Source organism: Cricetulus griseus, chromosome 8 (genome assembly GCF_003668045.3).
Source record: "Cricetulus griseus strain 17A/GY chromosome 8, alternate assembly CriGri-PICRH-1.0, whole genome shotgun sequence".
NCBI lineage: Eukaryota > Metazoa > Chordata > Mammalia > Rodentia > Cricetidae > Cricetulus > Cricetulus griseus.
The window spans coordinates 8,467,682-8,492,340 of record NC_048601.1 but is presented as its reverse complement, the minus strand read 5'-3'; the positions used below and the strand labels follow the sequence as shown (position 1 = coordinate 8,492,340).

Here is a 24,659-nt window from a genome sequence, read left to right as displayed (position 1 = left end):
GGCAGGCTTGGAATTCACAGAGATCCACAGTGCTGGGATTATAGGTGTGTGCCACCAATCCAGGCCCCCTTTTTTGCTTTTTTTTTTTTTTTTTTTTTTCTCAAGGCATTCTCAGCCTAGCCCAGGCTGGTCTCAAACCCTTGATCTCCTGATTCCACTTCCTACCTGCTCAGAATTGTTAGAAAGTGAAGGTGGGCTCGGTTCAGCACCCAACCGGCATACATGCTGCTTGAGGAGATGCTGCTCTGACTGCGGTTTCTGTTCAGGCAGCTGCTGAGGAGGGCGAGTGCTAGTGACTGGAATGGACGGGAGCAAGCACTTCTTACTGTTGGGGTCTGGTTGGCTGGTTTGTTTGTGGAGAATGAATGTATGTTGCTCTTGAAACTTTAAAACAAGTAAAACCTTTTACTTTTGGGGATCGTGGTTGAGACAGGGCTGTGGTTTGAATTCTGTTTTTCCTCTAAAACCCTTACTCGGGTATGTATTTCATCACCGTCATTTCAATTCATTCATCAGAGGTTTTAAGTAGAACTACAGCCTAACTTTCAGTCAAGGTTGGGTTAGAAACCAGGGTTGTCTTTACTTCAGCCCCCACAATGCTTAGACAGTGCTAGGAGACTACCCCCTCTGGGTGTTTGAGATTGGATCTTGCTTCCTTCCCTGGGCTGGCCCTGAGCTGCTGAACCTGATCTAACTGTGATTTTATTTTGGTACAATAAAGAAGAGATTGTTGTGAGTTTGAGGCCAGCCTGGACCATAGAAGGGATTTCAGGCCAGTTTGGGCCATATAGTGAGACCATCTCAGAAATCAGAGAAACTAATTACCAAAAGAAAGGAGCAGTCTAATAAAGGTTAAGCCATGTGCACAGTTATACAGTTAAGAATTGATTGAAACTTTGAATTTACTGTTACTTAGAAATGTGTTGATGGGGTAGAGTACTTTCTTACACGTAGCAGGCCCTGGCTTCGATCCTTAAGATTTTAGTGACATATCTGGCTGAGGTGAAAGGATTATTCGAGCCCTCCAGCGTTCAAGACTCGACTGGCAACATAGGTGCCATATCAAAATCTTTTTTTAAATTTTTTTTTCAAGACAGGGTTTCTCTGTGGCTTTGGAGGTTGTCCTAGAACTTGCTTTTGTAGACCAGGCTGGTCTCAAACTCACAAAGATCCTCTTGCCTCTGCCTCCCGAGTGCTGGGACTAAAGGCGTGCGCCATGCTATCTCAAATCCTTATGTGCAGTTTTATGTTCTTACTTAGGAAATTTTTTGTATTCAAGAAAACACTGGTTGAAAGCTTCGAAATAATATGGTCTCTTTTCTCAAGTTTGGGAAGATTTTTGATAGCATATAAAAATGGGATGTTCATGAAGTCACATAATAGGTTTGAAACCTCCTTGTTGCACAGGTAGAGATGGTTATTGCTGAACATCCAAGAGGTTTAGAGGATTTTTTTTTATGAAAAAATAAAGCGGCTGGAATGTGGAATGGTGGAGTGTGAGGTTGTTGTGTTTATTGATAATTGGAATTTTGCCTGTTCTGACCTTATCAGAGCTCTACCTCAAACACAAAGACATGGAAGTAGGCACTGGGCAGGCTTGCTGATTCCTCCGATTAAAGCTGCATTCTCCTGGGCTTGGAAAATACCTTAGAATTTAGCAGAATGTTGACTTGTTTTGTTATTGTTGTTGTTTTCTCTAAACTGTCTCTAACTTGGTTTTGTTTTGTTTTTGTGTTGACTTTAGCACGACCACATGATTTCTTCGATGCACAAACACTGGATGCCATAAGACATCGAGCCATATGCTTTAACCTCTCGGCTCACATAGAGAGTTTAGGGAAGGGACACAGTGTTGTTTTTCATAGTACTGTAAGTATTCTGTTTTTCTTTCAAATTATATAGATTTGGGGGGGGGGAGTAAAAGTTGGTTTTCATGATTATATTTATAAATTGCTCAAAATTTAGGAAATTTTGTTACAGTCACAAAATGTATTGGATGTGGTGGTACACACCTGTGATTCTGACACTGTGTAGGCTAAACCAGAAGGATTGTAGGTTGAAGGCCTGCCTGGGTTACAGAGTAAGTATCAGGCCAGCCCAGGCAGCAGAGTTAGTCAAAATGAAGAATAGGGATGTAGCTCAGTAATAGAACACTTTCCTAGCATGTATAAGGTCCTAGTACTAAAAGCCAAAGCCAGGTGGGGCTGGGGGCGGGGCTGGTGTGGGGTGTAATGGAGGCCTACAGATCATGAGGCAGGAAGAGATGTTAAAATGTGCTTTGTTTACAGGTATAACCCCTGTTTTCTAGAATTGTGGTGGCCAGCACACTGTACAGAGTCCAGCACACTGTACAGAGTCCAGCACACTGTACAGAGTCACCATTTCTTGAGGCTAGGTTTTCAACCCAGAACAAGCAGAATGCCATTTTGGAAAAAGCAAAGCTGTAAGATGAGTTTAGTTTGTGGTTAGCTAGGAACTAATTTTATTGTCTGTGTGTGTGTGTGCTATGCACCACGTGTGTGTGTCTAGTGTCTGAGAAGGTCAGATGTCCTGAAATTGGATTTACAAACAGTTGTGAGCTCCCACAATGTTGCTGGTATCTGAACTCTGGTTTCCTTTAAGGGCAGCAAATACTCTTAACCTCTGAGCCAGTAGCCAAGGAGAATCTCTAGTCCCCTTCCAGTGGTTTTTAAATTGGTATAGTTTTGCAAAGGTCTCTAGATAAGACCTGGCCTTTTGAATTCTTGAAAAAAAAAATGTGTAATTTTGGCTTTTAAAATTATTGGTGCTGGAGAGATGGCTCAGTAGTTGAGAATGCTTGCTGCTCTTGTGGAGGACCTGGCACTGTGTCAAGTGGCTCACAGCCATATGTGACTCCCAATTCCATGGGCGACAACACCCTCCTGTGGTTTGCAGATATTTTCACCCCCCCTCGCTCGCTCACTCGCTCATACACAGAGACATAAAAATCTTGATTGTGCAGAGTCATGATGTATGTGTGTGAGTGCTTTGAGCTCGGTTGTTTTCCTCCATTCTTGTACGGTTTCTAGAGATTGTGTTCCGATCTCCAGGCTTATGCAGCGAGTGTCTTTGCCAATTACCAGTTGGGATTGATCATAGATTGACATCTTTCTTTATCTTATAATGAGATTTCTTGCAGTCAGTTTTTGGGGTATGAACATCATAGCTAGAGAGGTTAAGAGAAGTTAAGGAAAACACCTTGAGCTGTTTATAATATTCCAGGTTTGACTGTGCTTGAGAAAACCACAGTTGCAGATAAGTGAGAGGCAAGTGGGAAAGTCAGTAAAGCTTGAGTAGTCACCAAGTGCTGTAACTAGTGATGAGACCATTGCCAGAACATGCTCCTGTCTCCTTTGTAGTTCCCACGCTTCTTTGCCCATCCTGTGGAACCTACTGGTTTCTCTCTGTAGCCCTGACTATCCTGGGACTTGTCTGTAGACCAGGCTGTCCTCACTCACAGATCTGCTTGCTTCTGCCTCCCCAGTGTGCCACCACTGCTGGACTTAATTTGTGTGCATGCGTGCGTGCGTAACTGGTTTCTGTGCTGACAGGATTGTGAGGGAGAAAAGGAACCTGGGGGCAGTAAGATGGTTCGCTAAAGGTGTTTGCCACCAAGCTTGCAAACCTGAGTTGAATCCCTACTTGGTAAAAGCAGAGAATGGAGTTTACTAACTTCCCTGACCCCCATGTGTGTGCTGTGACATGAGCACCTACACACACCTCTCTTTCATTCCACACAAATAAATGTAAGTTAAAGAATAGCAATGCACATTTTGTCTTGCAGTGAAAAAGTGTTTTGATAACACACTGACAAGAAGCTTAGACCTGTGTCAAGCTTGAAAGAAAAGGTGATTTCAAGCTTGATTAAGCCTCAGCTATGTCCAACTCCAGTGCTGGCAAGTGAGACAGGAAGACCCTGGAGCTCACAGACTAGCCAGTGAATTAGTTCCAGGCTAAGTTAAAAAAAAATACGGCGCAAAAAAACCCAACAAAACAAAACCAACAACAAAAAACTAAAAGTGGAAAGATGGCTAAGTGAATGAGAGCTCTTGCTGCTGGGCCTAACAAGCCGAGTTGGACCCCTGGGACCTACATGTTGTACACTGAACTGTCGTTTGTATGTGCAAACATGGGCAAAAAAAAAAAAAAATCATTAAACCTGGCCTAAAAAAATTATTTTAGAATAATATAGTAAGCAATTAGGAAGAAACTTCATATTTAGAGAGAGAGAGAGAGAAAGAAAGAGAGAGAGAGAGAGAGTGTGTGTTTGAACGCATCCATTGCCCCCCCCCTTTTTTTTTTTGGACACCAGTGTATGTTAGTACGTTCAACCTTTGAAAGTTTGGGACATAGTCTACACAGTCTGGTTTCAAACTCTAGACCTCAGCGTCCTTCTAAAACAAACATACACACACTAGACTTAGTGAAACACGTATTAAATCCTGTATTAGGGAGACAGAGGCAAGTGAATCTCTGGAGCTCTAGATCAGCCGATGAGATAGTACCTTAAAATGTTTCTTAAACATCTACTTTAAGCAGAAATGCTTAAATACAAATTGCAAATATAAGTTTCCTTGTTAGTAACTGTTACAGGAAATAACCTCAGTGTTTAGAATTTAGACTGCTTACATGTGCTAATGCATGTCTTAATTGAAGTTTTCTCCAGAAGAGGTCACTAGATCCCCAGTGCCCAGTTGGGTTACTGTGCTCGCTTGGCTACATTGTTTTCTCATTGTAGGCTTCTGCTTTATTGCCTCCAAATCTGCTTCTGAGTTTTCCCATTAATTGACAAGTCGAAAATTAAGGCATTTATTCAACTGCAAGCTTTTACATAATGGAGGAATTAGCTTGTTTTTGTTTAAAGTTCTGTTTTTAGTTGTAATATATTTTCGGGGTAGCATAGTATTTATTTGGGTATTTGTGACGTGAATTTAGTACATGCTATAGAGATTGACAAACACACTAACCACCAATGTGAGAGTGGACGATGGAGAGCTGTCCAACACCAGGAGTCACTTGGCTCTCAGTCTTGCTAGCATGACAGTGGTTTGATACACTGTCTAGATAGATAGGTAAGTTAATTAGTGGTAGCCTAAAGATGAATTGGCCCACTAAGTACAGCAGTAAAAACCCAGGCACAGATGTCTCCTTGTAAAGTACATCTTGTTCTTTGCAGCAGTTTTGGATCTCCAGAAGCCCAGGCTGTTAAGGAGCTAACCATGTAGCCAAGGATAGCCTTGAACTCCTTGGCCCTCCTGCCTGGGATCATAGGTGTGCACCACCAAGTCTGGTTCCGGGCTTTACTTCTTGTTTCCTTTGTTCTTTGTTCTATCCATCCACCCATGTAGATATCAGAAGACACTTGGGAGTTGCTTCTCTTTCTCCCGTGTAGATCAAGGGTAAAATTCAGCCTTGTGGAAAGTGCTTTTAACTGCTGACCCATCATGACAGCCATTCGTTGCTTTAACATTTGTTTGGAGCCTTTAAAAAATTATTTATTTTTAAATTATGAGTATATGTTTCAGTATGTTCACATAAGTGCAGACCCTGTGGTGATTTCAGTATTATGGGAAGAGGTTGGAGTGTGCAAAGCAGAAATGACACGGATTTTGTAGTGGCAGTGCCTTTTCCGTGTAGGGCATGGCCACTTCAAGTTCTTCTTAATAGTATAGAAAAATGGTATTTTATCATTTTTTTATCATTTCTTTTTGCAATGTTACTAGGTAATAGCTAAGAGAAAAGAGGAATCTGGAAAGATAAAACTTTTGCTTCATTGGATGCCTGAAGACATGTAAGTATTTGAAACACGTAAGAAATTTTATTTTGCCAGGTAGTAGTGGCGCATACCTTTAATCTCAGCCTTTAGGAAGCACAGGCAGGGTATCTCTGAGTTTGAGGCCAGCCTGCTCTACATGCTCTTAAAACTCCAGACAACCTCGTTTGGTGCACAGACATACACGTAGACAGATAGAACAGAACACTTACAAAATAAAAACAGATCTTTTAAAAAATGTCAGATTTAAGCCTGGCGTTGTTGGCACACTCAGGAGGCAGAGGCAGGTGGATCTCTGTGAGTTCAAAGCTAGCCTGGTCTACCAAGTGAGTTCCAGGACGGGCTCCAAAGCAATACAGAGAAACCCTGTCTCGAAAAAGAAAACAAACAAACAAAAGTCAAATTTAAATGCCTTTACAAATCCTATTATAGAAATTGAACAATTCAGATATCAAAGTACTTTGAATGTTTTGTAGGATTGAATATCTTCAAATTTGGAATTTGGTCACATTACATGCATTTTATTTTCTTTCATTTCATGTGGGCTCAGTCTCAAGAGAGGCCTCTCCTTGGTACTCTTGGTATTTGCTGTTCTGCTGAGCTCATGTATTGATGGAGTTTTCCTTTGTTAGTGAAGAAACAGTGAGATTTTCATCAAGTTCATTTTGTTAGATAGAAACCAGGCTGTACAAATTCCTAGTCTACCCTACACCCCAAATGCTGTCCCTGTCAGAGCAGCAGGAAAGGCTGGGGAGCTCAAACACCAGAATGATAAGTCTAGGATAACTGCAAATGACTGGCTTTTCTTTTCTTTCATTCATAGTCTGCCAGATGTGTGGGTGAACGAAAGTGAACGACACCAGTTAAAAACTAAAGTAGTTCATTTATCAAAGCTACCCAAAGACACTGCCTTGCTGTTGGACCCAAACATTTACAGGTAATTTACTCCCTGACAGTATGCTTTCCATTCTGAATTGCCATCTTAAAGTTTTCTAAATTTTGGGTAAGTTGGTATTTATTTTTGAGTACATATTGACTGCTGTTTATCCAAAATGCTGGGTTTTGTTTTGTTTCTGCCCAGGCATTACTAGTTGAATCCTTCAGCAGAATGCTCAAAATCATGTTGGTGATTCTACCTTCACTCAGCTTGTGCTGGATTTCTCTGTCCAGTAGACTTTGTAGTTTTTTGTTTTTTGTTTTTTGTTTTTTTTTTTTCAAGAGTGAAGGGTTTGTGGGACAACAGGGTGTTATGTAGTTCAAGCTACTCAAACTTGCTATATAGTCCTTGCTGCCTCACCACCCACACTATCGTTCTGTGCCTTCAAAAGTGTGGCTTTGATGTATAATGTGAGGTTCTTTGTCCCGGCTGGTCCTGTGGCCCTTGATCCCCAAATAAACACACAGACATCATATTGATTATAAAACTGTTGGCCGGGCTTCTTATTGGTCTTGATTTAACCCATTGCCATTCATCTGCGTATTTCCACATGGTTTTGGTTTACTGGAGAATGCCTTGCCCATCCTCTCTTCCCGGGCTCTGTCTGCTTACATTTCCCAGGATTCTCACCTCCTAGCCCTGCCTATACTTCCTGCCTGGCCAATCAGCCAATCAGTGTTTTATCCATTAACCAATAAGAAAAACATATGTACAGAAGGATATACTGCATCAGTGATGTCACAAAGAGCTAAGGGTTTTAGAATCCAGAAACACAATATTTTGATAGTTTATTTGGCTTAAATTATGATACACAAATATTTTTAAGTTATTTTTTTATATATTTAGGAGTTTACTATATAGTTACATGTGTACATATTTATAACTGTAAAAGGAGTCCTTAATTGGTCTAGATAATAAAAGGCTGGAGTCAGATAATAGAGGGAAATGCTGAGAGATCAGAGAGAAGGAGCAAGGCTCAGCACATCTTACCTCCATAGTGTGTCTCCATAGTGAAGAGAGTGATTTCCTGTTTGTCCCTGCTTATATCCTGTTACTGCCCAGCTACGTCACTTCCTGCCTGTCTGTACAGACCTCTATGGTTAATTAGTAGCAGTTTCTGCCCAGCTATGTCACTTCCTGTCTGTCTGTACAGATCTCCAGACCTCCATGGTTAGCTAGTGGCAAGCTCCATTCTCTGACCCCCCAGACAGGCTTTACTTTTTGCAAAAAAGATATCATTACATATAGCAGCAATTTTAAAAAAGAAAGTCACTGACTTGATAGGGAATAACATAGGTACATGAGAGAGGTTAGAGGGATGAAAGGGAAGGGAAGAAATGATAGAATTGTATTAATCTCAAAAAGTAAAAGCATAATAAAAATACATTATTTATATTCTTCAAGGCTACTACTAAAGATATTTTGATTTTAGTTTTTTAAAGAAGAATTGCTATGGTTGGATAGTGGAAATCTTTGGATTGCAATATAACAAATTATCTAATCTTTAAATGGTATTTATATTTTTTCAAAATTTTGTACATTTTATGTAATATATTTTGTCATATACATCCATTACTTCCTGGTAACTTCCCTAGTAATCACCATATTGCCTTCTAAACTTATGACCTATGTTTTCACTGTACATTTTGGTATTAACACGGGATTTGAGTTACAATTGCCTGTGTGGGGATGAATATGAGAGCATCTAGTGGAAGGAGCACACCCTACCATTGGATGTGATGTGTTCCTAAAGAGTTGAGACCTTTCTGAAACAGCCGTCGATTGTCAGGCCACGGGTGAGGCCTTAAGCGTCTCTCCCCCATCCAGACTGGAGATTTGAGGGCCGTGTGCAGGTAGCCTCAGCTGTTACAAGTTGACAGAAGAGCCATGTTGTGTCCAAAAGAAAACATTTAATAGCTTGTTGAAGTTATCTTTAAAATGTGATTCTGAGGCTGGAGAAATGGCTCAGGAGTTAAGAGTGCTTGCTGCTTTTGCAGAGGACCTGAGTGAGTTCTAAGCAACCTCACCAACTTGTAACTTGAGCTCTAGGGGACCTGACACCTCCTGGCTTTGTGGGCACCAGTATACATGTGGTGCTCAGAGACTGCACACACACGCTAGTGAGCACAAACCTTAATGGAAAAAGACAAGACTAGCTGTGTTTAAACCAGACTATTGTGGGCCAGAAAATAACCTGAATGTGTCCTAAATTATATGTACTTCATTTACTTTCTCCCCAAACTTTTCAAATGAACAGTTTAAATAGGAGTGTGCTTATTAAGTTCTTCAGAGGCTCCTATTTCTAAACTTGGCTGACCTGATTTTTCTAGACAGTGGTGCTAGGAAGAGAAGTGTCCAGGTGAGAAGTCACTTTTGTAATTGGTTCGTACACACCATGGCAGCCTCTTTGGAAACTGCAGTAGGAAGTCCATTTCATCTGCCCAAGGTTACACATGTCGCTCTATCCAAATAACATATACTACCTGGGTGATCAAACCAGTGATTAAAAAGGCACTTGACTTTATACTTTATACTTTTAGAATGAGGATACATTTAATGTATTTCCTATGAGAATGGGTTGGCCAGAGGTAAAATGATACTGATAATCCGGGTAGGCTTTTGTTTGTTTGTTTGTTAGGATTTCTCTCTGTAGGCCTGTTTGTCCTGAACTCACTCTGTAGACCAGGCTGGTCTTTGAATTCAGAGATCCCACCTGCCTCAGCCTCCTGAGTGCTGGGATTGAAGGTGTGTGCAGCCATTGCTTCCACCACCACCACCCCACATATGTTTTAGCGGTCATAAAGATTTGGAGTGGTGTAGACTGGAGTAGTGGGGAGCAGACTGAGGGGTCCAGCATCCGTGTATGTATGGCTTACATCCATGTCATTGCTAACATGCATTCATTTGTAGTAACCACAAACACCTTCAGAGGCTCTGCCCTCTGGTGGTGTGTCAGGACTCTTACTTGAGAGCAAAACTGGGCCTTGCCATGAGGGAATTATCAGGACTCTTGAGGTACCCCCCCCTTTTTTTTTTTAATAAAATCTCCTTTGTGGAAGGTGCTATATTGCAATGAAGCATATTCTTTGAAAAATGAGATAAATTATAAAGGGGAGGAGAGATTGAGAAAATCACCCCAAGAACATGGGCAAGCCATGCTTTAAAGGAAAAGCTGATGGGGGGGGGCTATTTGCTGACTCTGGGAGACAAGTGAAGCTGGCACCCTAGGAGAGCAGTGTTCTGGGTGAGCTCGGCTGCTCTAGTACTGGTTATGAACACTTGAGAGGTGACAGTTGGCATGAGTCTCCATGCCGCTGCCCTCTTTCTCCCTCTTTGCTCACACATCACCTTGTTTTTGTGCTGTTGTGCTTTGTAGGAAGCAGTTTAGATAGCTTAGTGAAAATGATCTAAAATGTTCTTCATACTTCGCATTTATGTTCAGAAGTACTGACAGAAACCAGGTTGGCTGGCTTAAGATCTGTGAGTCTTGTGTTTTTTACTACAAGTTTCTTGGGAAGTGAGGATGTTGTTAAGACCTTAGGTGCTTTTGTGTAGGCCACACTACCCCTGGAATTCCACATTTTCCTGCCTCAGTCTTCCAAGTACTTCCTTTATAGGCCTCATCAACCAGCCAAAATGACATTACCACCACCACCCCACCCCCAGAAACCCTTACCATTGGATTTTGTTTTTGTTGCTGCTCCTCTTCTGAAGTTAGAGCTGACAGTCCTTCAGTGTGGTGCAGTCAGAAAGGCTTGGTTTCTTGGTGTGAGATGTGTCTGGATTTTGACTAGGAAAACTATTATTTCCACTTGTTTCCTTGCTAATATGCATGTTAAATGAAAAGTATTACTGTTCCACTAGAAAATATACACTTCACTTCCAAATGAGACTAAACAGAAGATTTCTTTGAAATTTAAATATGCATTTAAAGGTAGTAGCTGAAAATGCATATCAGATGTGGAACTCTTGATAAAGAGAAACATTATCAGATTACAGAGATTTTTATTAAAAGCCATGTAATAAACTTGTATTTATTATATCTTTATATTTTAGGAATAATTATCCTGGGACAGGGTTTTTCTGTGTTACTCGTGGGCTGGAGCAATCCCCGCCTCAGCCCTGAGTAGTTGGGACTGAAGGCATTCGGGAGCACGTGGAAACCCTTTTTATGATAGCCTGTTGCCACTGCTGGGCTCGGTTCCACATGTGTTTGTAATATTTCTTTTGAAGTACTCAGTGTTTTGTGATTCAATTGAACAAAGAATTTTTCTTTTTTTCTTTCTAGAACAATGCCGCAGAAGAGGTTGAAGAGGTAAAACATACATAAATACATAAAAGCAAACAAGCAGGGCCTCCTGCAGTCTTAGTCACTGACAATGGGCTTAGGGAAAGTTGCACATTAGAGTCAACCCCTTCCTCTTTTATTTTTAAGTCCAGTATTTAGAGTAATATTTATGCTTAGTGTGGACATTCTGTGAATGAGTAGGTCTTCTGTGGAATATATTAATATATTACTGTAGTCCACATGTCATGGAATGGCGCTGTGGGAGACTGCGCAGACACTCTCTGGCAACTCAGTTGAACAGCTTCTCAAAGGCTTTGCATGCTCGCTGCTTAAGCTGCTTTTTTCTTCCCCTTAGTGATTACAGTAGTTTTATTGGAAAGATGAACAATTGCCCTTAAAAATACCAAAAGCACTGTGAGATACTCATCTTGACAGTGTGTATTGATTTGAAGTCCTAATAGAAAATATTTAGACAGTGGAAATTATCAAGAGATAATTAACCTTTCATTTTATGATAAATAGATGTGATTGGTTGCCATTTGTGTTCTTTTGCAGAACTCTGATAAGAAAAATGTTCAATTTGTATTTAAGCAAACAGTGAACGACATTTGCAATCAACTAAAAATTCATCTATCGAATTAGGTCTGAGAATTACTGTTACAGAGTGTTGCCGTATGTCTGTTGGCTCCCTTTTCAGGACTAGGGTCTTTTATGGGGTACAGTGTGTTATATTTACTTACATAACTACTCTTGTCAATGGTTTTTGAAAAAAACCTCAACTTAAATATTTGAATAATCTTCATATTTTCATTTAACCTGTGACTTAATTTTTTTCCTGAGGAAAGTGTTGGTTTTTTAATTTTTTTCTTAATGTAAAAAAAAAAAAAAGTATTTTTTTTAAAGTATCTTCAAACCGAATCTTTTATGCACCAAAGTTGGTTTTGAAAAGGAAAATAAAATCACATTCTTGCTTGGCACGCAAGAAGCCATATGGAATTTTTTTAACTTTACAGAAATGGAAATATGTGTAACTTGTCAGTACTGTATCAAACAAATGTCGAATAGAGATAATAGAGCGTTGCTTGTAAATAATTCAGCAGATTTGTAATATATTTTTCTATTATGAAATGTACTGTAGATGTTTTCTAGAGGCATGAAAGTCAATGTATATATTATGGTAGAACTAATATTGACGGGAATTGTAACTCACTAGTGCTGCCAGAGGGATTGCTAACAAAGCACCTTTAACCAGAGATGTCTTTGCGGACTGAAGGGATTGTGTACTACTGTTAATGTCTAAGAACAAAGCATTGGACATCCTTCCAGAAAGTCTCTGAGGGAGGACTTAGCCCCAAGACCTCTGACCGTGACTAAGGTGGCCGCTCCTCACTGTGGGGGCACATAGTAAAGCCGTGCTGCGCAGTCAGACTGCACGCAGTCAGACTGCAGAGAGAAAACACTCCTACAAGGACAGGAAAACCAGCAGTTTTTACACTCAATTTTTTAAAGAAAGGTAGATAAAATTAAACCTTTGGTTCCAAAATGGGAAAGCTTCCATGATGCATAGATCATTACTCATTTGCTTAAAAAAGAAAAACCACACACACAAAAGTTAGAGTATTGAGGCTTGAACAGGGCAGGGGGTAAAGAGGTAGAGATGGAATGAACGCATCATCGACGCTGAGGGACGAAGGCAAAGCCCTGCCTGCCTGAGAGGACCTTCTGGAACGGTCGTCTGCTGTGCTCTGTAGCAAACGGGAGTCTATTTTCAAAGAAGAAAAGCAGTGTGTTCTTACTATGATTTTATCTTTTGCTTAAGCACTTCATCGTTTGTTCCATTCTGTATCTGCCAAGTACCCCACAATCTCCTTTGTTCCTTTTTGAATTTTGGTTTGTTATAACATTGCCAAATAGAAGTGTTTCAGACATAGAGTTTGTACCTGTATTTTTATTTTACTGTCTCATGTTCTTGTAAGTCATTCTTAATTGACCGATGATTGTAGACTTTGCTTGAGTATTTTTTCTAATAAAACAAAGCAAATCACATTTAGCTTCAAATTGTAACAATTCAATTTAATTTTAAGATGACATCTGGAAATACACAGCCAACATTTTCTTTAGGTTTACAGAGAACAAATTAATCACCATCAATGTACAGAAAAATGTAGGTGTCGAAACCATTATTCACAGTCCCTTTACTTCTGATGTGAGTTGGGTTTGACGCTATTACTAGCACACCAAAAAGAATATGAAGTAAAGCAAGCTAGTTTTATAGCTTGTGTGTATACATAGTTACGCACAGTCTGTAATGTTCATCAAAGTTTTCTTACGCAGCTCTGCTCTTGCTGTGGCCACATAGGACATGTTTTGTAGTGGGCCTAGGATAATGTTTCTTTTTCCAGCACCGGACAGTCTGCAGCCCACAGACACATTTATTCATTTTCATACCTGCTGCTTGATTGCCCCCTGCAGTGGCATACTGGAATAAATAGTGAGACCTTTGGGGCTTGCAAGCCTGAGGTATTTATTATCTGCTTTATAAAAAGAAGCTTGTTTTTCCCCTGTATAGCTGACAAAAATGTTGGAGCAGTAAACATAGGCCACACAGTTTGCACTTAATAGGGCAGTTGACATTGGTTGTGCACAGTGCTGAGTTCCCGAGGTCTTCACACACTTTGCAGCAGGTGCCCCCATAGGCTCCTGAGCACATGGTATTTGGGTGGAACTTTCCTGTTGATTTTTTAATCTTATCAAGGACCCACCATTTTGCCAAGTGTGTTTTGTCTTACAGGGATTAAATGAGAATCTGTAAGTCAGATTCTGTGTTTCAACCACAAGTAACACTGGTTTTAGCTGAAAGAATCTTGAAATATTGTAAAATTTTAAAGATTTTTTATTTTTCTAGTAAACCTTTTCATACACTAATGTGGCTACACATTAACTCTGAATTCCAGATGAAAGGAAAATAAAGTGAACAAAATAATTAACCCTCCATTGTTTTCAAATGTGTCTTAACTCCTCCTTAACGATAGAGATCTGGGTGCACTGGCTAAGCCTGCCACTGGGAGGACAAAGCAGGAGGATTACCAGGAGTTCAAGGCTGGAGTGGGACCCTGAGTCAGAACAAACAAAAAAGGAAAGAAGAAATGTTTTTCTCTGTGTCATACATACTAGGAAAGTAGGGAACATTGAAGGTGTCTTCACAGTAAAGGTGCTTGGTGACAGGCCTAATGGCCTGAGTTCCATCCCTGGGATCCATGTGGTGAGAGGAGAGAACTGACTCTGAAATTGCCCTGCCCCCTCCAAGTAAATAGACACATTAATAACATTTTAAAATATACAAATAGTCTCAGAAAGGTAGAATTCACCAGAGTTTAAAACATGTTCTGTTTCCTTTTTGCAGTGTTTTCTTGATGGTTGGTTAACAAAAGATGAGATAACGTTCAATGTTGAGTGAGTATCAGAATGGGTAAATGCAGTTGAAGTAGTTTAAATATTCTTGAGTGGCTATGTAGTCAGTCACAGCTTTAAGTTTTTAATTTTTTATAACAGCCTTGTGTAAATTCTAAAGGTAAACCAAATTTTAGCCTATGTAGATTTGTAATGCAAAGCCTGACATGTTGATTTGTCTAATGAGGCCTCAGGTTACAGAAATACATATATATAATATATATATATATATTATATATATGTATGTATATATATATATATATAGAGAGAGAGAGAGAGAGAAAATTTATTTATAAAGAATAATTAAAACCATGTATTATTTGGAAGGGATTTTTTTTTTAGAGCAGTGGTACTTGTGGGTTTTAATTTAAGATATTTTTCTATTTCATAAAAGGATTGAAAAATTGTGCAAAATATTTTTTCTTAATTATTGAATCTTGTGACCTGGTGTAAGGCATTTTGCAATTCTAACATTGCAGCTTTAATATATTTACCATTTGCAGAGTTTTTCTTTGTAATAAAAAAAGGTGAGAAAATTTTGTAATTTTTCTAGTGTTTCCTTTTGAGCCTCAACAGCCTTAAAATACAAGAATGAAATGTTGTATTCTGATTTTTTTAATTGTTAAAATTTAAAAACAAAACTTACCTAGCCTGATCTCTTTCCCAAGTTGAGTTTGTACAGTATCACATGGCTTTGTTAATTTGAAAAACAAAACAAAAAAAATGTAAGCAATTTAGAGAAGGAATTTTTTTCTAGGTCAGTATTCTTTCCATTATAGCAAATTGCTTCACACAGAGGGAGCAAGATGATGATAAATGTGTGTTTAATGTCACTATGAAGTTGTTCTCAGTGTTTGTCCCACACAGTCTGTGACAGGATTATACTCAACACAAAGTAATTGGAGTGTTTGTCATTTAATGAGTTGTAAAGAGGAAACCTTGTTGTAGTAAGGTACTGTGGAGAACTACAGGGCAGAAGATGCTCTAGGGCTGAGATTAGGGGTGGTGTCCTTTTACATACAGACTTAATAAAGGGACCTGTGCTTGGATACCTAAACATCCTCAATGTGACGGATTATTGATGTTATGTTTCATAAACTCAGTTGTAATGTAATTATTCTGATTTATTTGCTCTCGTTAAAAAACAAAAAACAAAACAAAACAAAAAACTTGTTTTTGGCAGAACCCTTTAAGAGTAGTAAGACCTTGATGAAATTGCTGTGACTGGCGCTTCCAGTGACCCTGTTCTGAGGACCTGCCTGGCCTGTTGTTTCTCTGACTATTGTCCTGGCTGCAGAGCCTCGCTGTCCTCTGTTGCAATGTTCTTTTCTTTATTGTTTACATTCTTTGGCTGAAGAAATTTGTCTTTAAAATTTTACAACTTTATAATGATTTCTGTTTCTTGTAAAGAAAAATTTCACAAATTTATATTTGGATGCCTGTGGTTCTTGTGTGTGCTTAAGATGATTACATTTGGGGGGTCTTAAAGAATCAAATTTTGCATAATTTATATAGCTAGGGAATGCTAATAGAATAGAAAACACGAGGGCTTATGCTCTTGGTGTGTGTACACTGGAGTAGAACCAGTGTCTTATCGTGGCTAGGTAAGCTGTCTCCCAGTGAGTTACCTCTAGCCCTGAGCCTTCTCTTGGTTGCTGGGCCCGGTGCAGATAGTTTAGCTGGGAACACCATTGGATGTTGTGCAGTGTGGATCCTCTTGGGTTTTTCTACAAACACTGGGAAGCCTCATTGACCATTGGTGCAAGCATGGTGGACACCAGCTCATAGATGTTAGCATGTCTCAGTTGTCTGTCTGGCAGCGTATGCCCTCTCCTAGGTCATCTCAGTGACCTGACTTCTGAATGAAACAATATGATTAAAATTGCAATTAAGGAGGTATACACACACTTAACTCTCTGAACAGAGTTTAACAAACAAAACAGTGCATTCAAAAAAAATAAATCAAAAATGCTGAAAACATGAGAATACTAAAGAGATGGCTGGAGGGTGGGGCAGTGGTTAAGTGTAATGCTTTTGCAGGAGACCTGAGTCCAGTTCCCAGTGCCTGTTACGGTTGCTCATAGCCACCTGTGACTACAGCTGCACAGGATCCAGCATTCCCTGGACTCTTGAACTTAACTCACACAAATACACATACATTAAACACACACACATGCTGTTGCTCATCATTAGTAAAAACTAACCTGTAACCAGTGTGAAAGCTACAAGTAGAACTGAAAGAATAGTATTAGAAACCAACCTTGTCTTTAAGAAAAGGAAACAAAACTGTCTTGTTTAATATGCAGAGACACAGGTTCATTGTGACACTTTGCTCTTTCATATGCCTTCCATTTGCCTTTCCTCCCCCACATTCCCTGCCTTCTGCTTTCATGACTTAGGTCTCATTTCCTTTCCAAATTGTAGATAGGAGCTCTTTCAAAAAATGTTCTAAACATGAATGCTATTTTTTGTCACTCAAGTGTAATTACCAAATTGAGAAAAGTTGACAATAGAGAAAACTGGACTTTGTAAATTTTCCCTCTGAACCATTTGTAGTTGAAGTAGGTATTTGGAGTATTAAGAGCAGCTGACAGAAGGGGTATGAATTGGGTGACTTGTTTGGCTAATCTCATGACAGTCGTTTTGCATTGCTGGAGCCTGGGGCTCTGTACATTTGAGGCTGCTGCTGCTACTACTACTACTACTACTACTGAGTTAGAAGCAGCGGTTGAGTTGTTCGAACCCTTGCCTGTGGCTGTAATAGCACTCTGGCTTGTCGGATTTTAGGTTCTGTGAGATTTGGGATGGATTTCCCTACACTCCAACATGGAAGGTACTAGGACAAGTCATTCTTAGAAAGAAACTTGTTGAGTTAGCAATACTATGAAGTGATGTCTAGAGTTCACAGAATTAAAACTATATTTTGCAGGTTTTAGAAATATATTTCAGCTGGGTGGTGGGGACAGAGGCAAGAAGTGATCTCTGAGTTGAAGGCCAGCCTGGTCTACAGAGTGAGTTCCAGGACCGCTATGGTGGTTACACAGAGGGAATCTCTCTCTCTCTCTCCCTCTCTCTGTCACTCTCTGTGTGTCTCTGTCTCTGTCTCTCTGTGTGTGTTATATAGAGAAACCCTTTCTCGAAAAACCTTTCAGTCATGGTTTAGTAATGAGTTCCCTGCCTCTTACCCTCCTCTCCCATACTGGGAATTGAATTTGGCCCAGCACACCATTGAACTTTATTCCCAGTGTATCCCCCACACCCTCATTGAGATACCCTATGTTAGTCTAGGCTGACCTTGAATTTAGGTCTTTTTTGCCTTAGCCTCCTGAATGCTGGGATAAAAGGTATGTTGCCACTTACCTGGCTCCAATAACTTGGTCTTTAGACACGTGGATGGGAGTTGGCGGTCAGTGTGCAAACGAGTGTGGTAGAGCGTCATAGGATACAAATGCTGTAAAGAAATGGGGCTGGGGCTGAGTGAATTTGTGGTGTGATTTTTAAACAGTTGGTAATTTCTTGTGAGCAAAGCCATAAAGGAGAATTTATGCAGACATCTAAGAGAAAAGCATTACCAGCACAGAGCATAGCAAGTATAAATCCCAAGGGACTAGAGAAGAATGTTAAGGTATACATGGTTCTCATACTATTGGAGACATAATTCCAGGTGCTAGAGATGACGAAACTTCAAAAAAGAAAGTGTCAGCGTCTTGGATCTTGACTGAGTTCCTATGAAAGGACTTTATCTGTTGAAAAGCAGAAAATTAAGATCTGGCTAGATTTTTTAAAGGCCCATAGCAGGTTGGAAGAGGGCTCAGCTATGCAGCTACAAGGACCTGAATTCAGATTGACAGCATGCAGTCCAGACAGAAAGCTGTGCATGGCAGTATGTGTTTGAGGCTGAAGCCTACTGGCCTGCCAGTCTAGTTGAATTGGTGAGAGGTTTGGGAAAGAGACCCTGTACCAATAACTAAGTGGGAGTGGAACTGGGGAAGACTTGGTCATAGGCCTCCCATCCACACATGCATACATATTACATACACAAACATTGCAGCACCCATCCACACACAATCATGCTACCTACTGAAATAAGTTACACAAGTCTAAGGCTGGATCATGAAGTGCAGTTAGAAGAATATCTTTAAAAACCTGACTAGAGATAGGAAATGGTTTTGTCATTAAACCCACAATACGCACTAAAAATGTCCTAAAGAAGTGGTTGTCCTTGGGTATTCATTTGAAATCAGCTGTTGGGAATTGCTCCAATGCTAGAGTCTTCATGACTCGTAGAAGTCTGGGTGAATTTGGGTTTAAGCAGGACTGACTAAGGATCTTGGACATCTGAACAGCCAATGAGCAGGTGGGATACAACCTATGGTCTAGTGCAGTTTTGTTCTTTTGTTCTGAGGCAAGGTCTTGTATCTTTGACTCACAGAGATCTACTTGCCTCTGCCTCCCCAGTGTTAGGATTAAAGATGTGTGTTACTGCTGGGCGTTGGTGGCGCACACCTTTAATCCAAGCACTCGGGAGGCAGAGGCAGGCGGATCTCTGTGAGTTCGAGGCCAGCCTGGTCTCCAGAGCGAGTGCCAGGACAGGCTCCAAAGCTCTCAAAAAAAAAAAAAAAAAAAAAAAAATGTGTTACCATGCCCAGTGTAACTTCTTAACTTTCTCCCTCCTTCCCCCCATTAACTGGTGTGCCAAATGATAAAAGAACAACCAATCTATGGCTCAAGTCACTCATCAAAACTGCCTTGCCTTCCTGTGTGCCCATATCGATGACAGTTAGCATCCTGAATCCAGTGAAATAATGGGGTTTGGTCCCATTAACATTATTGTGTGGAAATATGGAGTAGACTCCAAATACCAAGTGCCAGGCAGTTCTGACATGCCAGAACTTGGGTTCTGTGACCCTCCAAGGCCAGGGTTCTGCCCTCCACTTTTCAAGGTGTAAGAAGTGCATACAACTGGATCAGGCCCCCTGAATGTGGGTGTCAGTTTGGGGGTTTGGGGAGTCTATTATGGCCTCTGGCAGTGGAACCAGTATTTATCCCTAGTGCACAAATGGACTTTAGGAGCCCATTCCCTATGGAGGGATTCTCTCTCAGCCTAGATACATGGGGGAGGACTTAGGTCCTGCTCCAAATGATGTGGCAGACTTTGATGGTCCCCCATGGGAGGCCCCATTCTTCCTGGGGAGTGGGTGGGGTGATGATGGGGGGCATGAGAGGACAGGAGGGAGAGGGAACTGGCGTTAGTATGTAAAATAAGATTGGTTTTAATTTCAATAAAAATGAATAAACAAAAAGGTGAGCTCTAGGACTGGAGAGATGGCTCAGAGGTTAAGAGTACCAACTGCTCTTCCAGAGGTCCTGAGTTCAATTCCCAGTAACCACATGGTGGCTCACAGCCATCCGTTATGAGATCTGGTGCCCTCTTCTGGTGTGCAGATATACATGGAAGCAGAATGTTGTATACATAGTAAATAAATAAAATCTTAAAAAAAAAAAAAAAGGTGACCTCTGAGAGTAAAATGCCTACTGACATCACATTTGGAAACTGGAGAAGTCATGAAATCTCACCCCATAGGAAGAGGTTTTCTGTTTTTCTTCCCTTTTCCCTCGAGTTCTCTTACCCCCTCATTTCCCCTCCCTACCCCCTTCCTCCCTAGACTTTAGTCCAGACTCACCTGGAAATTAACTGTTGTTTCCCAGGCTGTCCTTGAAGTTTTGTCTATCCTCCTGCCTCAGCCTCCCAGAGTTTACAAGACACATGACACCTTATCTGGTTACCTTTTTGCGTAGGATAAAGGGTAAAGTAGGCTATAATAAAATGTCCTTTTTACCTATATGCAAAGATTATATATATATTATATATATTATATATTCCTTATTAAAACTAGCCTGGGCTAAACATGATCCCTTGCACCCCCCCCCCCATTCTAAGTCTGTAGAATTGCTGTTGTTTCCTGAGCTGGTTTGCTTGCTTGTGAGAGGGAACTTCTCCTTTAGAGGGGACATGGGGTTACGGACTCACGCATAATAATGGAAGGAACGGTTTCCGTGGTTTACCGGGGAATCACTAACGTGAGGCGGGCGGATTCTTTGAAACTAACCTGCCTGCAAGATGTCTTAGCCCCCTTTCTGTTCCTGTGACAAATGACGCGAGGTTCAGTAGTATGAATAAAGGTTTATTTCGCTCGTGGGAGCTGAAGGGCACAGAGTGGCATCTGACCAGGGTCTCCGTGCCCCCCTTCCCTCCCTCGGTAGCACGCATGGCAGAGGGCATCACAGGCAGAGGCAGCAAGCTGGGTAGCTGTGACCCCCCCGAAGTCTCCCCAGCCATCGCGGGCCACTCTCATCCGGTCACACCTCCCCAAAGCCTCACCTGCAAAATGAGAAAACCAAGTTTTCAACGAGGGACTTTGGGAGGACGAATCCAAGCCACGGCGTTTCCTGAATCCCGGTGAAGAAGAAGGCGCGCGTTCTGGAGCCCGCAGGCCTTTCCCTGGATGCTTGCTAAGCGCACCCCCCCCCCCCACTGCCGACGCCCCCAGGTCTTTTGTGAAGCTAAATGGCATTTTAAGAATGCTCCACCGCTGGGATGGCTTCCAGGTGACAGTGATGAGTTTCAGATTTACGGCCAGTTGCAGATCTGAGACTCGTTTGAAATGACCAGCTGCGGGCCAGGGTCTGCCACGGTGGTGGTGCTGGTGGTGGTGGTGGTGAGTTCAGGACCGAACGGCAGCCGGTGCAGAGGGGAACCAGCCCCTCTGGTGGCTTTGTGTGTTTTCCTCAGAACTGCACTGGCTGCTTTTGTTGCTGTGGCAAATCGCTTGGGGGTGGGGTGGGGGGGAGAACTAGCAGGGAGGGAGGGAGGGAGGCCTTATGTTTTCGCTGACAGTTGAAGACTGTCCATCATTGTGAGGAAGACATAGCAGCTAATGACACCAACTCCAACACCCTCTCGGGCCTCTGCGGTCACTGCCTGAACATGGTGCACACAGGCCTACACCCATGCAAAATACCTATCCACATAACAAATTAAAATCTAAATTATTTAAAAATACTTGATGTGTGTGCACTACATTCATGCAGGAACCTGCAGGGGGCAGATCCCCTGGAACTGCAGTGACAAGTGTTTGTGAGTCACTACATGGGCGCAGCCAGTACTCTTAACTGCTGAGTTGTCCCTCCAGCCCCAGCTCCGTTTCCTCTTCTTTCAGCCCAGAACCCCAGCCAATAACATGGTGTTACTTACATGCAGAGCGGGAGTTCCTTCCTCAGACTTCTCTGGAAACGCCCTCACACATAGCCCTAAGGTGTGTCTCTTAGGTGTCCAGGTCAAACGAACAGTGAACATTAACTTTCACAATAACCAAACACTGGACTTTTTTACTTTTGGTCCACCCTTCTGCGTGTGTGTGTGTGTGTGTGTGTGTGTGTGTGTAAGCATGTTTGTGCATATATGGGTGCACCTTCCTTTCCTTTTTTTTTTTTTTTTTTTTTTTTTTTTTTTTTTTTTTTTTGAGGCAGGGTTTCTCTGTCTCAGAACTCACTCTGTAGACCAGGCTGGCCTTGAACTCAGAGCTCCTCCGGCCTCTGCTTCTCCAGTGCTGGCCTATTGGGTGCCTGCTTCTTAAGCAGCGGCCCCATTTGCCAGTAGTGTCTTACTTATCATTTCTTGATGCTGCTGGAAGCTCAAAGCCTTCAGGCCCCATCGTCCGGGCCTCTTCGAAGCTCTACCCTTAAGGTCTGCAAATTTTCTCAGCTTGCTGATATTTTTTTCACCTCGCCCCCGAGTGGTTGACTTCCCTATTGTTGATGATTTCTGACTTGAATTCTCTCTTAGTTTGGAAATAAAGCCGCCTGTCCCTTGTTAGTGCTGCCCCTGACTGCTGGAGAGATTGCAATGAAGGCAAAGCCCAACAGTTAAACTGGATCAAACCCCGGGGGGGGGGGGGGTGGTGGTGGTGGAGGGGTAGGGGTCCCCAAATCACCACTGAATTTACTTTCCTTGGCTACAGAAACATAATAGGATATATATGAATGTTACTATTTTTTTTACTACTTTTTTCTTCTTTCTCATTTGTCTTTTAAAGAATTTTATCTTAGTAGTTAAGAGTGGGTGTTGCTCTTTCAGAAAACCTTTGTTCAGTTTGAAGTAGCAGTGTCAGATGGCTCACAATGGCCTTGGGATAGTCGATGTACCTGGCCCCACAGGCTCTAGTACTTGTGACACATAACTAAAAATAAAATAATTTTCTTGTATGTGTGTGTGTGGGGGGGCGAGAACACATGTCATGGTGCCTCTGTGGAGCTCAGAAGACAACTTCTAGGTGTTGGTTCTCTCCTTCCTCCTTATGTGGGTTCAGGGGGGTGGCCTCGGGTTTCCAGGTTTGCGTGCCAGGTACTTTCACTGCCTGAGCTGTGTTGCTGTCCCAACTTCCTTTTGGTAAGTCATATCCGAGGCTGAAGAGAAGTAATGACTTCAGTCACATGAAATAATTTAACAGCATACCTGAAAAAGCCATAGACTGTAAAGGAGAAATAATACCCCCAAAGAACAGATGACAACAAATAAACTCAGGGCTGAGATCAATAGAGTAGAAACAAACAAACAATACAAAGAATTAATGAAATCAGGAGTTGGTTCTCTGAGAAAATCAGTAGGTTCCTCCTCTCCTCACTCCTTCCCCAAAGGCTTAGCCTGCAGGATAAGATATTGTGTTTTTTATTGCCATGGAGGACGCCATGACCGAGGCAACTTATAAAGAGTTTGATTAGGAGCTTGCGTATGTTTTTAGAGTTGTGAGTCCATGCCCATCACAGTGGGAGCATGGCAGCAGACAGGCGTGGTAAAATCGGGGTGGGGGGGGACTTTTCTAGATCAATATGGCTGTTGATTTCTGCACAATGCCAACTCAAAATAGTAAACTGGGTGCTGCACCCCTCCCTACCAAGCTGACAGCAGAGCTAGCTAGTTTCCAAAATCTCAGAAATGTAGATTAGAAGTCTGAGGATATAGCTCAGTTATTAGAGGCCTGTCCAGGAGGAAGCCCCGAGTTCGATCCACGGTTCCATATAAACCAGGCATTGTAGATGCTTATTAATCCCAGAATTCAGGAGGTGGAGGCAGGAGGGACATGAATTCAAGGTCATTATTGATTATGTAGCAAGTCAGATCTCAGCCTGGGATATATGAGGAACTGCCTAAAAGTAAAAAACTAAATACTTCCAAATTTTATACATAAAATGAAATACATATATGAGAAATTGAGCAAAGACATTGAGATTTGGCAAGAAAAAAAAACCTAAATAGTTATGATGGGAATGAAAAAGTCAATGAAGCAAAACACAGTGGAAGGCTCACCAGGAAACAGGACCAAAGTGATGAGAACATCAGGGATGGGGGGACAAGGCCGAGGAAATTCTGTATTCCCAAGTCAGCAGAAGGAAAAAAAAAATCCATAAGCTTTGTGGGGTGTGGCCAAGAGAACACACCTAAGAACTGATGGGACAGAGAAGGAACCGAGATAAAAACACAGAGAACTCAGTTCATGAAAGGGTGGAAAATCTCCAAAGGAGCTTTTTAGAGCCCCAATCACCCGTGAACAGAGATGAGCCTCCCTATGGTTTACAGTCAGTGTGTCAAACATATAAACCAATATTAAAAAGCACAACTTACCTTCAAAGGCAAACCCATTGCCCAGCTTGGCTGTTTTGATAGTTGATCAGATAGTGTTCAAACCAGAGCCAGATGGAAGGCCACTACATATTAATAAGAGAATAATTAGCTAGATTGATACAATTGTGAAGTGGACATTAACTACCTGGTGGGGGCTCCAGATTTCTTAAGGCAAACACTGGTGTCTGTGGAAAGCCACACACACCCTGATCGAATAATAGCAGGTGATGCCAGCAACATTGGCTATTTCACTCAAGCTAACGGCAGCATGGAGACAAACGGTTTAACAATCAGACTACATCTAGGAGAAACAGACTACGATTTCTTTTTGCAGCCCTTAGAACTGTCTCTAAAATAGATCATGTTCTGAGCTGGGTGTGGTGATGGTACCTGAAATCTCAGCACTTGGGAAGTGAGGGCAGGAGAATCAGCAAGAATTCAAAGTCACTCCCAGCTACTTGGTGAATTTGAGGCCAGTTTGAGCTATATAAAATACTGTCTCCATAAG

The 24,659-nt window shown here is 41.5% G+C and overlaps 1 protein-coding gene across 1 annotated transcript in view; it reads left to right on the top strand.

Moving 5' to 3' along the window:
• Aebp2 (AE binding protein 2) overlaps positions 1-13,069 on the top strand; it is a 43,365-nt gene extending 30,296 nt beyond the window's left edge. The window contains 5 exon segments of the mRNA XM_027429960.2: positions 1,745-1,869; positions 5,745-5,812; positions 6,618-6,731; positions 11,020-11,046; positions 11,575-13,069. Of these exon segments, the coding sequence (XP_027285761.2) occupies positions 1,745-1,869; positions 5,745-5,812; positions 6,618-6,731; positions 11,020-11,046; positions 11,575-11,620 (380 nt within the window). The 3' untranslated portion in view covers positions 11,621-13,069.
• Positions 13,070-24,659: the final 11,590 nt, after the last annotated feature.